Source organism: Orycteropus afer, unplaced genomic scaffold (assembly GCF_000298275.1).
Source record: "Orycteropus afer afer isolate SDZICR_OR568_19922 unplaced genomic scaffold, OryAfe1.0 scaffold00245, whole genome shotgun sequence".
Taxonomy (NCBI): Eukaryota; Metazoa; Chordata; class Mammalia; order Tubulidentata; family Orycteropodidae; genus Orycteropus; species Orycteropus afer.
Genome location: NW_006921832.1, coordinates 2,966,071 through 2,979,595, shown reverse-complemented (window position 1 = coordinate 2,979,595; position 13,525 = coordinate 2,966,071). Strand labels below are relative to the sequence as shown.

At 40.9% G+C, this 13,525-nt stretch overlaps 1 protein-coding gene across 1 annotated transcript in view; it reads left to right on the top strand.

The window, feature by feature from the left end:
* The first annotated feature begins 5,331 nt into the window (after nt 1-5,331).
* The window catches only part of SNX4 (sorting nexin 4), a 117,232-nt gene continuing 109,038 nt past the window's right edge, over nt 5,332-13,525 (top strand). The window contains exon 1 of the mRNA XM_007949387.2: nt 5,332-5,472. Within this exon, the coding sequence (XP_007947578.1) occupies nt 5,332-5,472 (141 nt within the window). The remainder of the gene's footprint in view (nt 5,473-13,525) is intronic.

The following is a 13,525-nucleotide window of genomic DNA, read 5'->3' as shown; positions in this document are numbered from 1 at the left end:
TTAAAATTTTAACAGGTATTTCCAAACTGCTTTTCAGAGACTTACCAATTTATAGTCTTATGACATTGTATGCAGATGTCTATTTCCCTGTGCTTTCCTCTATATAATATGTTATCAAATTTTTAATCTTTGTTAGCCTCCAAGGTTAAAAAAAAAAAAAAAAAGGTATTTTGGAGTAATTTTAATTTGCATTTCTTTCTCACTTATGAGAATACCTGGTCTTTGGGGCCACAATAGAGATCAAAATGAGGATCTATAAACTTGGCCATAAACTTGGAGTGCTTCGAATTCAGTAATTTTCGAACAAAGTGGACATATAAAGAAAGAAGTAAGTGAGAAGCTGCTGAGGGTTGCAGGTAAGGAAGTAACTATATTTACCAAGGTTGTGTATGGGTATCAGGGAGTCAGATGAAGAGATACCTGAGAAAAATGTAGATGAAATCTTTCACAGGAAAGAATCTTAAAGGTTTATCTGGCCCTTTCATTTTATAGGAGAAGGAGTTGAGGACCAAAGCAGCTAATAATGTGACCAAGATTGTTAACAGTATTAAAAAACTGAAAACCAAACTGACTGCCATCAAGTTGATTGGACTCATAGTGACCTCTCCTTGGGTTTCCAAGGCGGTATCTCTATGGAAGTAGATTCCCCAATCTTCCTTCCAAGGAGTGGCTGGTGGGTTGGAACTGCCAGCCTTCTGCTTAGCAGTCAAATGCCTTAGGCACTACACCACCAGAGCCAGCTGAAAATACCATGGCTTGGGTTAGGTGCACCTTAGTTTTCAAAGTGGTATCTTTGCTCTTCAACACTTTTAAGATGTCTTTTGCAGCACATTTGCTCAGTGTAGTATGGTATATGGTTTGAATGCTGCTTCTGTGGGTGTTGATTGTGGATCCAAGTGAAATGAAATCTTTGACAACTTCAATCTTTTCTCCGTATATCATCGTGTTGCTTATTGGTCCAGTTGTGAGTATTTTTGTTTTCTTTATTTTGAGGTATAGGCCATACTGAAGACTATGAGTGGTTCTTTTATTTTTTTATGGGTGCTTGTATTTTCTAATTTATCCTCAATGGACATTATGTGTATAAAATAGAGAAACATAATCATCCAATTCTTTTTGCCCAGATTTTAGACTTTTCAAAGTACCCTTTTGAGTTTCCAAATTTTGTTCTTTCAAGGCCATTTCTTAAGAACATACAAGGAAAAGTTCTACCCATCTTGTGGTGAGATCATCAAGTCCCCAGGCCAGAAAAATTATTCTGATACCTCTGTTGTTGTTGGGTGCTTTCAAGTTGTCTCCAACTCAGCGACCCTATGCACAGAAGAATGAAACACATCCCAGTCCTGCACCAGCTCCATGATTCCTGCTATTCTTGAGCCCATCACCATAGTCACTGTGTCAATCCATCTCATTGAGGGCCTTCCTCTCTTTCATCAATCCTTCACCTTATGAAGCATGATATCTTTCTCCAGGAATGGTCCCTTCTGATAATATGACCAAAGTAGGTGAGATGAAGTCTGGCCATTCTCACTTCCAAGGAGCACCCCTGCTGCCTTTCCTCCAGGACAGATTTGTTAGATCTTTTAGCAGTCCATGGTACTTTCAGCATTCTTCGCCAACACCAAAACTCAAAAGTGTCTACTTTTCATAGGTCTTCCTTATTCATTGTCCAGCTCTCGTATGCATATGAGGTGATTGAAAATATCATGGCTTGTGTCAGGCACACCTTAGTCCTCAAGGAGACATCTTTGCTCCTCAACATTTGAAAAAGGTCCTTTGCAGCCAACTTGCCCAGTGCTATATGTTATCTGATGTCTTGACTGCTGCTGTTTACGTTGGCATCGCTTGGAGAACCAAGCAATTCGAAGTCCTTGACAACTTCAATCTTTCCTCCATTTGTCATGATGTTGCTTATAGGTCCTGCTGTGAGGATTTTTGTTTTCCTTATATTGAGATGTAATCCATACTGCACACTGCATTCTTCAATCTTCATCAGTAAATGCTTCAAGTTATCCTCACTTTCAGCAAGTAAAGTTGTGTCATCTGCTTATCGCAGTTGTTTATGAGTCTTCTTCCAATGCTGATGCCACATTCTTCTTTATACAGTCCAGCTTCTCGGTTATTTGCTTAGCATTTGCACTGAATAAGTATGGTGAAAGGATACAACCCTGATGCACTCCCTTCTTGATTTTTAATCCATGCAGTGTCCCCTTGTTCTGTTTGAATGACAGCCTCCTGGTCTATGTACAGGTTCCTCATGAGTACAAGTAAGTGTTCTGGAATTCCCATTCTTCTCAATGTTATCCACAATTTGTTATGATCCACACAATCAAATGCTTTTGCATAGTCAATAAAACACACGTGAACATCTTTCTGGTATTCTTTGTTTTGAGACAAGATCCATCTGACATCAGCAATGATATCGCTCATTCCACATCCTCTATTGAATAAAGCTTGCATTTCTGGAAGTTCTCTGTCAATATTTTGCTGCAACCATTTTTGAATTATCTTCGATAAGATTTTACTTGCATGAGATATTAATGATACTGTTCGATAATTTCCACATTCTGTGGGATCACCTTTCTTTGGAATGGGTACAAATATGGATCTCTTCCAGTCAGTTGGCCAGGTAGCTGTCTTCCTAATCTCTAGGCATAACTGAGTGAGTGCCTCCAGTGGGGCATCTGTTTTTTGAAACGTCTCAATGGGTATTCTGTCAATTCCTGGAGCCTTGTTCTTCGCCAATTCCTTCAGTGCAGCTTCAACTTCTTCCTTCAATGCCATTGGTCTTGATTATATGTCACCTCCTGAAATGGATGAAGATCGACCAGGTCTTTTTGGTACAATGACTCTGTGTATTTCTTCCACCTTCTTTTAATACTTCCTGCATCATTCAAAATATTTTGCCCACAGAATCTTTCAATATTGCAACTTGAGGCTTAAATTTTTTCTTCAGATCTTTCAGCTTGAGACACATCAAGTGTGTTCTTCCCTAGATGCCTCTGTTGTTGTTGTTGTTGTTGTTTGCCATCTAGTCGGCCCTGACTCATAGCGACCCCTCCTTGGGTTTCCAAGGCAGCATCACTACGGAAGTAGGAATGCCCAACCTTCCTTCCGAGGAGTGGCCTCTAGGACCTAGTTTCTTCCTGGTTATCTCAAAACCTTGAAGAGGGCACATGGTAATGGATACAAATCTATCCCTGGAATAATATCCCTCCTGATACCTTTTTCTGATTTAAAAATAAAGTTTTCTGAGAGTTTGCCTGGCATAAATAAGCCCTTATTAATTGATAAAATGTATTTAAATGTTTATTTAGTAATTGTCATAGGGTTAGTGATGTTAGCACTTGGAGATGATAACTGAGCTGATGTTTTAGTTGTTAGGTATGTGAATTCAGACACATAGCGACCCCATATAACAGAGTAAAACTGCCTCATAGGTTTTTTTTTTTTTTTTTTAATTGTGAATTTACAGAGCAAATTCACTTTCCATACAGCAGTTCACACACACTGTCTCATGACATTGACTACAATTTACCACAATGCAGCAACTCCCCTTCCACTTACTCCCCATAGTTACCTCTTCCCTGTGTCCTTCCCTCCATGCACTCCTGTCCCCTGAGATGTCTCCCTGTGCATATACAGCCCTTCTTTCTCCCATGATTGTTCCCTCCAAGGAGTGTATCTACCTAGTGTAAATGTTCAGCTCATCTGCCTGTCTTTCGTTTGGCTGGAAGCCACAGGTGTGGGTTCAATTCCAGACCTGAATTGAATATGGCTAGGAGCCATAGTCTCAGTGGTTCCATCAGGCTCTATCAGCCCCCCCGTTTTTTTTTTCCAAATGATTTTGAGTTTTGTTCCACATTATTCTCCCACTCTATCCAGGATCTTCTACATAGATCTCCCTCCGAGTGGTTGACAGTGGTAGCCAGGTACCATCTAGTTCTTCTGGTTTCATAGTAGTATAGGCCAAGGATCTCATGGGTACTAGTTGCTTGCACTAATTGTTTCCATGAATCTCTGGTTTTCTTCATTCTTCTTTGCTCTGGACGAGGAGAGACCCATCTAGATGGCCGCTTGCAAGCTTTTAAGATACCAGTCGGCCTTCAACATAGGATGTGGAACAATGTTTTATGTAGTATGTTATGCCAATTGAACTTGATGTCTCCTGCGACTATGGTCCCGAGCCCACAGGTCCAACTACTTGCTCCCTCTGGGTAGCTGGCTGTGGCTAAATAGTGACTACAACCTTGTCCCATAGGGTTTTCTTGGCTGTAGTCATTACCAGAACAGATCACCAGGTATTTTCTCTCGCAGACCTGCTGAGTAGATTCCTCCAACTTTTCTGTTAGCAGCAGAGTGCTTAACCCACTGAGCCACCAGTGCTCCTTGAAGTGTATGGAATGAATGGAAATCTGTCACCAGGCCATACAAAGCATTCAAGGAGGAAATCGTATGTCATCACTTACAATAGCCAAGTAGGCACAAAGACCTTTCTGTCCTTGTAAAATTGATCACCAGACTTTGTACAGAAGTAACCGCAAGGTACCTCAATGCCATACACCCAGTCAGTGTATCCCATGAGGCTACTATGGTAAATGCCAAGGAACTAGGTTCCGAAAATTCAAGAAGAGATATTTGTAGAAACTTGCCAGAGATCTCCAGGGCTTCTGGAAACACTACCAAGTACTCAAGACATGCTTCAGCCAAACACTTCACTTCCCTGAAAAAATGTGCAAATATTTACCTTTTGTTGCATGCATTTCTCAACCTGCTGGAAATCCGACTCCAGGGCAGTGTGTTTGGTTTTGGTTTGGTTTCTTTGTTTCTGGGAGAAAATGGAACCAACAATGTTAGGCAAGTCAGAGTTCTAGAGGGAGAGGGTTAAACTTGCTTCTAATGTCTTTTGCGTTTCAAATTTTCTTTAGATTATCACCTGAGTGGTTCTAACCATGCCAACACCTACTTCCGGTGTTCACCGTCCCCTTGCATTTTTCTTTCTCTCTTCCTACAGAACTTCCACGTTTCTGGTTTTCCTGGCTTAGTACCTGACCAGCTACTGTGGCATAGTGCCTAAGGCATTTGACTGCTAACCAGAAGGCTGGCGGTTCAAACCCACCACCCACTCCTCGGAAGGAAGGTTGGGCAATCTACTTCCATAGTGATACTGCTCCCGAGGGCTCCCTATGAGTTGGCCGACTCCACACCCGCACGCAACAACAGCTCCTGTGGAGACCGTAGCACGAGAGGGCGGGGTGGGGCGGCTCAGCACGACCGTGGGCGGGGCGCAACAGCGCAGGCGCACTCAGCTCGCCACGCCGAACTGAAGCCATGGAGCAACCGCCTCTTGAGCCCGAGCGGCAGCTGCAGCCAGCACCCGTGGAGCCACTGGGCTGCCCCGACGCAGAGCTGGAGGCTGCGGTCTCTGAGGAGGGGGAGGGGGGCCTGGAAGAGGTTTCCGAGGACCGTACGGTGAGTAGAAGGGGCGGCAGCGGCCGCGGGCCCGTGTTGGGGCCTAGCGGGTTGGGCTGGGCTGGGCAGTGCTGGGGTGTGTATGCTGTGCTGTGCTGGACTAGGGTCGCTGTGTTCGATCGCGAAGGCACTGAGAGCAGGGGAAGTGGGGTGGAAAGGCGGGGGCCACAGGTGCAATGAGGAGTTTCAGTGATAGGATCCCTGGGTGGAGGGCAAGGGCCAGGTGCTGCAGGGACTGAGGGAAGGGCCACGAGCACCCGTAGGTGCGGTTTTGTGGGTGCGGAGGTCGGAGCCCCAGCGGAGAGGTGACGCTGGAGGAGGAGCGGGTTTTCAGTAGTTGCGTTACCGGGAAGTTTGAACCTGAAGAGAACACTGATGTTCCAGTGAGTCTGGTGAAAGGCATCGTGCAGGAGATATGGTTTATCAGGGGCACCGGAGGGAACGGGCACAGCGTGTGGGAAGGAAGGGAATGGGGATTTGAGTGGGGAGCTAGTCTGGGACAGTCAGGGTGGTTAGCCTGGTGCTGCCACCAGGAAGTTAAAGTGTCAGGCTTAAGGAAAGATACAATTGAAAAGACTTTTAATTTATTTATTTTGCTCCTTATTTGGCTTTAATTTTGGTTTTGAGTGCATGCCATATATAAGTTAACTGATCATTGGTGTCCCCTGTACCTGCTTTGTGAGGTGATTTTTATTTGCTTGAAGAACAGGAGAAAAATGCATCATCTTTTATTTATAAGTAAAACATTCCAAAGCGTTTTCACATACAGGGAAGACTTATAGGGCGGTTAAATTGAAATGTACACAACAGGAGAATTTCAAACTACAGACTCTCAGTGTAGTACTCCACATCTTATCGTTTTGTTTCTTTTTTCTGGAACATGTGTTACTGCTAATGTAAAATTGCCCATCCTCAAAATAGATGGGGACTGTCCAGATACATAGGGTAGGGTAAAGGTGTTCTTGGGTGAACATTTTAATTTCTTCTAGAATTTTTTTGTGGAATGTCCAGGGTAATGTGAGAAGCGTTTGTATTCTGTAATGCATAGATTTTGTTCTTATGATTTACTCATGCAGGTTCCCACTTGTGACTTAATTTTTCTCTTCTCTTTAACTTTTATTGTGAAGCATAATCATTAACACAAACAAGGTTCCAACAAAATAATTTGCAATTCATTTGAAGCCCCATATCATGTTTTCCTGGTTCACAGCCACCTCCGTCTACTCTGCATACCTGACATTTCCCTAAATAGGCAAAAAGCTCCCATACTCCCTGGTCATCGGAAACCATCTTAGATGTCTGGTCTCTAAACTTAAAGAAGAGTCTTTCAGGCTGCACTCAGCGAACAACTCTCATTTCTTCTTTATCCATCTATTTTGAGGATGGGCAGTCCACTTCTATAAAGATTTATAGCCTTGGAAAACCCTATAGGGCAGTTCTATTCTATCCTTTACGCTATGAGTTGGAATCTACTCAGAGGCAGCCAGTTTGGTGTGTTTATTTATTTGTTTTTTTGGTAGGGTAGTAGTAGCATGCTCAGCTCTAGTAGGTAGTGCCAAATGATTTTCCAAAGTGATTACACTGATTTACTACTCCCATCAGCATGGCCTGATGCTTTGCATCCTTACCAGCAGTTAGTATTTTCAGACTTTAAAATACTTGACAATAACTCATAAGTTGGAGCAGATTCGATGGCACCTAACAGCAGTGTGGTCTTGGCAGAAAGGTAAGTTAGTTAGTGTTTTGGTTTTCTAGTGCTACCACAAGTTGGCTTTAACAAACAGGGATTTATTCTCTTACAGTTTAGGAGGCTAGAAGTCTTGAGTTATCAGCGCTAGGGGCTGGTTGAAGGCCCCTTGAACTTGGGCTTCCGCCCTGCCTCCTGTTCTGGGCCCACTAGAGCTGGAGGCTTTTTCTGACTCAGGCAACTGCTGACTGCTGAGGCTAACAAACCCAAGATTGACAAGTGACATGGCACAGTCCCAAGATTAGCAAGCAACACGGTAGGCCACTAGTTCAAGTCCAGAAACAGTCCCAAGATTGGCAGGCAACATGGCAGGCCACTGATGATTTGACCAAATACAGGATCCAGATGTGCCAAGAAGCGTGAGACCTTTCTCAAAGTGTCTTCTTATATATTGGAAGCAGGCCACATCCGGAAGGCAATTTATTAGCTGCTGACAGCAGATTCCACCATGGGGTTGATTGTACCATATTTAATCTAATCATGGAGAATAACTGTATCCTGCTACCCAGCTACTCAAAACCATGGCCCAGCCAAGTGATTACCACAGTTACATTTGTTCCTTGGGTGTGTTATGCCTAGTGGGGTTCTATATTTCTTTTAATTCTTAAATTCACTTTAAGAGAGTAGAGCTATTCCTATTTTAAAGATGAGGAAGTAGAGCCTTAGAGAAAAGTAATTTGGTCAACATCATAAACTAGTTAGTGACATGACTGGGATTTGAGCCCAGATCCTTCTGACTTTGAAATTAGTGCTCTTTCCATGCTGCTTCATTCTGAAAATAAAAAATTCAAAATAGTATTGTAGGTTGTTCTAATACTATATCTAAAACTTTTTGTATGGTTAGAATTAGTTGAATTTTAAGAAGAAAAAAATAGTGTAAAATATGTGTTTATTTTTAAATTTTTCACTACAAAAATATCTCTGCAGATAGCATGCAGAGATGGCAAAAAAGTTTGCCTCATCAATTTTATTTTAGACTTTGCAAATTTGGGGGTGGGGAAAGTGAAGTGATTCCTACCAATTACCCTACTTCTTGGGGTAGTGAAACCACTGCCTAGAATCACAAGATTCTTCTGGTTTTGAATGTCATTAATCTGAAGACTTCTTCATTAAACTCTGCTGTGAACTTTTAACATTCTATAACCCACTGCCATTGAGTGGATTCTGACTCATAGTGACCGCCATTGGGTTTCTGAGGCAGTAAATCTTTAGAGAATTAGATTGTCCTGTCTTCCTTTCACGGAGTGGCTGGTGGGTTTGAACTTCCAGCCTTCTGGCTACCAGTCAAATGCCTCAGGCACTGTGCCACCAGAGCTCCTTTAACATTCTGTAGTTGTGGTGAATTACTTAATATGGTCCATAACGCTGTGGTCTCTGTGATTCTTACCAGATTCTCACCAGGGACTATGCAAATATGAGGGTGCTTGTGGCCCACCAAAGGGATTGGATAGCTTGCTAATAATGTAAATAGGGTACAAGGCTTTGGGTGGGGTGGGGCCATGCAGATAAGGTATATGGAACCCTAAGGTGGGGATTAGTCAATTTTGCCATCTCACTAGATTTGAAATGAGTCATCACAGAGGTGGGAAAGGGGGATCTCACTGTCATCAAGAAAGAAGAGCCAGGAGTGGAGCATGTCCTTTGCACCTTAGATCCCTATGCTGTACCTCCTTGATCCAGGAGACACTTTGCTGAGATGGTGAGAAGCAGTGGCAGAGAAACGGCAGCAGCAGAACCAAGAGCTCTGGCAGGAGACAGGACAGTGGGCTTCTGGACCCACAGAATGAGAAAGCTGAGTGCCTCTGGGCAGGAGGCTTGCTGGTAGAGTGGGGTGCCTCTATTCACTTAATTGGCAGAGCTAAAAGAGGTTTGTAGCACTTGCCTGAGCAGAGCAGAGGCAAGGGGCCATGGGCTTTGAAAGCCAAGGGCCAGAGAGAGGTGTGCTTGTGGGCATTGCTGAGAAATGGCTATCTTGATTAAAAAACTGTATCTTTAATTCTAGCTATTACTTCCCTAATATACCCTGTAATTGTGAGTACTGTCTGTGAGTTCTGGGTGGCCGTTACAATGAATTATCTAACCCAGCATAGAAGTAAAGAGTGCTATGGGAGGGACACTTGGTGTCAGAATTGGTAAAAAGGTTGGAGGGTGGAGGCATGACTAAACTCCACCTCTTAGGAATCAACCTTGGGCTGTTGGTGTTGGTGTTGATTCCCACCCCCATCCCCCCAGCACACCATTTTGACAGTAGTTCTTGTTTTTTTTTCTGCAAGTTTTCAATTCTCTTTTCCTTTCCCTTGTCTAATTAGATTTTTTATAGTTATGATCAGTTCTATTTGAAATATTTTAAATGGAAAAGTAAGAGGGGAATCCAATCTCCAAAAAAACAGTACAGTAGTGTCCCCCCTTACCTGTGGGGGATACATTCCAAGACCCCCAGTGAATGCCTGAAACCACAGATAGTACCAAACCCAATATATACTGTACCATGTTTGGTCCTATACATACATATCTATTATAAAGTTTAATGTATAAATTAGGCACAGTTAGAGATTAACAACAGTGACTAACGGGTGAATAGTATATATAGTGTGGATACCCTGGACAAAGGGATGATTCACGTCTTTGGCGGGATGGAGCCAGATGGTGAGAGATTTCATCACGCTACTCATTTAACATTTTCACATTGCGGACAACCACATGTAACTGAAACTGCAGAAAGCCAAAAAACTGTGGATAAGGACACCCTACTGTGTAATTAGTCCTGGCAGAAGACAGAGGAAATAGCACGGTTATAGAGAAAAGAATATTTATCTTTTAGGGCTGTAAGGTTCCTTCAGTTTGACTTGGTAGTTAACAGGGAGGTCCAGGTGCTTACAATATTTGCCTAAATAGAATTTGCCTGAGGACTTGAGAAGTGATTTTTTTTTAGGACAGTACCCTAGTCCTGGGAGTACTCGTGGGGCAAAGAGTGCTTGAGCAACTGCAGTTTAAAAACCCATACTCAAAATTGCACCTTCACTGATGCCTGCAGAGAACTGGATGGAGTAGGCCATAACTGTGAGTAAAGTTTGAGGCATTCTGTAAATGAGAATGTAGTTCCTCGGTGGTACAAATGCTTAACAAAGTTGGCTGCTAATGGAAAGGAGGTTGGAAGTTGGAGTCTACCCAGAACCACCTCAGAAGAAAGGCCTGGTGATCAACTTTGAAAAATATCAGAAACCCTGTGGAAGCAGGATTCTATTCTGACACACATGAGATCAGAATAGAATGACTATTCTGACCATGAGTCAGAATTGACTTTAAGTCAACTGGTTGATGGTGGATGAGAATAATATAAAAGGAATATATAGGCATAGTTGCAGAATTTATCACTTTAGCAGCAGATGATTAGATCATAATCAAGAATGTTTCATATTTCCTACCTCAGTGGCTCTCTTTATTTTTTGGAAGATGACTTGTGTCATAATCAACATCTATATACTTATGTATGTAAGTGTTCAGGAAACTGTAAGTAACTATTACTTAGTGTGATGTCCTTCTATTCTTTTTCATTAAAAAAAAGTATTACTTGCCACCCACCAAATGATTTTCAGGAACATTTTGTGACTTAGTTTAGAAAACTTCAAACTTTACATCACTTTATTTTAAATAAAAAATTTGTGTTTTCTGAATAGGTATGCTGTTATTTTTTTAAGCTTATTTTTACAGAAAAAGAACACAAGAATGTGTCATGTATTATAACTCTGTTTTCCTTAATTATTGCTAGAGAATGAATTATGGCCCCAAACATATGTGCTGAAATCCTAATCCCTGTACCTGTAAGTATGATCCTGTTGGGAAATAGGTTTTCTTTTGTTATGTTAATGAGGTTATACCATCATGTGATGGATCCTAAACCTAATCACTTCTGAGTTATGAAAAGAACAGAATAGACACAGACAAACACACAAGGGGGAAGATGGCATATGAAGACAGACATACTCATGGCAGATGCCTGTGCAAGCCCCAGAACTCCAAGGACTGCAAGCTACTGGGAGCTGAAATTGGCAAAGAAAAACCTCCCCCTAGGCCACATCCAGAAGTCAGACTTCAATTTATAGCATTCTGCAGCCATCACCACAAAACAGGCCTGAAACATTTCCATCATCTCCAAAAATATTCTTACCTCTCTGTAAAGTTAATCCCCCTTTCTACTCTCACCTCTAGGCTTCTATATCTGTAAATAAGCCTTTCTATATCTACTAGTTTGTTTTCAGAGCAATTTCTATAAATGAAATCATAGAATATGTGGTGTTTTGAGCCTGACTTCTTTTACTTGGCATGTTTTTTTGTGGTCTGCTCATATTGTAGCATGTATTAGTAGCTTGTTCCTTTTCACTGCTGAATAATATTCTACTGTATGGTTATATTACATTGTTAAACTCTTCATCAGTTGATGGCTGTTGGATTGTTTTCAGTTTTAGCTACTATTAGTATTATGCTGGAATGAACATTCATTTACATACAGGTCTTTGTGTGAATGTATGTTTCCATTTCTTCGGATTGATTTTGTAGGAGTAGAATTGCTGGATCAAATGTTTATGTTTATCTTTTGAGAAACTAATAGAGTTGAGTATCTTTTCCTGTACTTACTGGCATTTATAGATCTTCTTTGATGAAATGTCTAATCAGATCTTTTTCTAATTTTTTAATTGGGTGGTTTGTCTTACTGAATTTTAAACCATACTCACTGCCATCAAGTTGATTGGGACGCATAGCAACCCTCATTGGGTTTCCAAGGTTGTAGATCTTGACAGAAAGCAGACTGCCTCATCTTTCTTCAGCGAGTGGCTGGTGGGTTATTGGGTTTTAAGTTTTTAAATATTACGGATACAAGTCTTTTATTACATGAGTGATTTGCAGATATTTTCTCCCAGTCTGTGATTTGTCCCTTCTTTTTCTTAATAATGTCTAGCAAAAGTTAAAAATTTTGATGGAGTCCAGTTTATAAATTTATTTATTTAAAGATTGTGCTTTCACTTTTATATGTTAAGAATTCTGTCTTCCCAGGGTCACAAAAATATTATTCTATGTTTTCTTCTAGAATTTCTGGTCTTAGCCCTTACATGTAGGTCTAAGATCTGTTTTGAGGTAATTTTTGTGTTTAGTATGAGGCAAGGAGAAGCTCTGGTAGCATAGTGCCTAAGGCACTTGACTGCTAACCAGAAGGCTGGTGGTTCAAACCCACTAGCCACTCCTCAAAAGGAAGGTTGGGCAATCTACTTCCTAGTGATACTGCCTCGGAAACCCAGGGAGGGGTTGCTATGAGTCAAGTCTGATAGGAGGGCACATAACAACAACAACAACATGAGGAAAGGGTCTAAACTCTTTTTTTTTTTGGACTATGGCATTTGGGTAGCCAGTTGTCCCAGCACCAAATGTGTAAAGGGCTCTTCTTTCCCTATTATGCATTTGATGCTTTTGTTAAAATTAACTGACCTTAATTATAAGGGTTTATCTCTGTATTCTCAATATTATTGTCATAATATTACACTTAAAAAAACATTTTAAATATATTTTATTGAAATATAATTTATGTACAGTGACATACACAAAACTAAAGTGACATGGGTCAATGCATTTTTTTCCTCTCTTTTTGCAGTGTTTCCTCCCTTCCCCTCCTCCTCTGGTAACCAACAAAGAAAGTGTCTTTCCATATGTGAACCTTTCCTTGACTTTTTACAATAATGAAATAATACTACATTTGTTCTTCTGTAATTGACTTATTTCACTCAGCAAAATGTCCTCCAAGTTCATCCATGTTATGCAGTATTTTGCAGTTCTACATTATTATTTAGTGTTGCATAGTATGCCATTGTGTGTATGTACCATAGTTTGCTTATCCATTCTTTCGTTGGTGGGCAAGTAGGTTGTTTCCATCTTTTTGCTATTAATATTACACAGTTTTGATTACCTTTGTTTTTTAAATCAATTTTGAAACCAAGTAGTATCAGTCCTTGTTTTGGCTGTTGAGGCTTTGCATTTGTTGTTTTAGCTTTGCATTTTCATATAAATTTTCATGAAACAGAACAGTTTATCAATTTCTATAAAAAATCCTGCTAGAATTAAGTGTTTTTTAAGGAATAATATGTTAGTATGTTCTATACTCTTTCAAACATGCATGATGTTCCTTTGTTATATGGGATTTATTACTGTGAAGTCTGAGACAAACCTGATCTGTATTCTTTTTTTTTTTTAGGATTTGGGTGAAGATTTACAGAGTAAATTCACTTTTCATACAGCAGTTCACATATACTTTGTCTC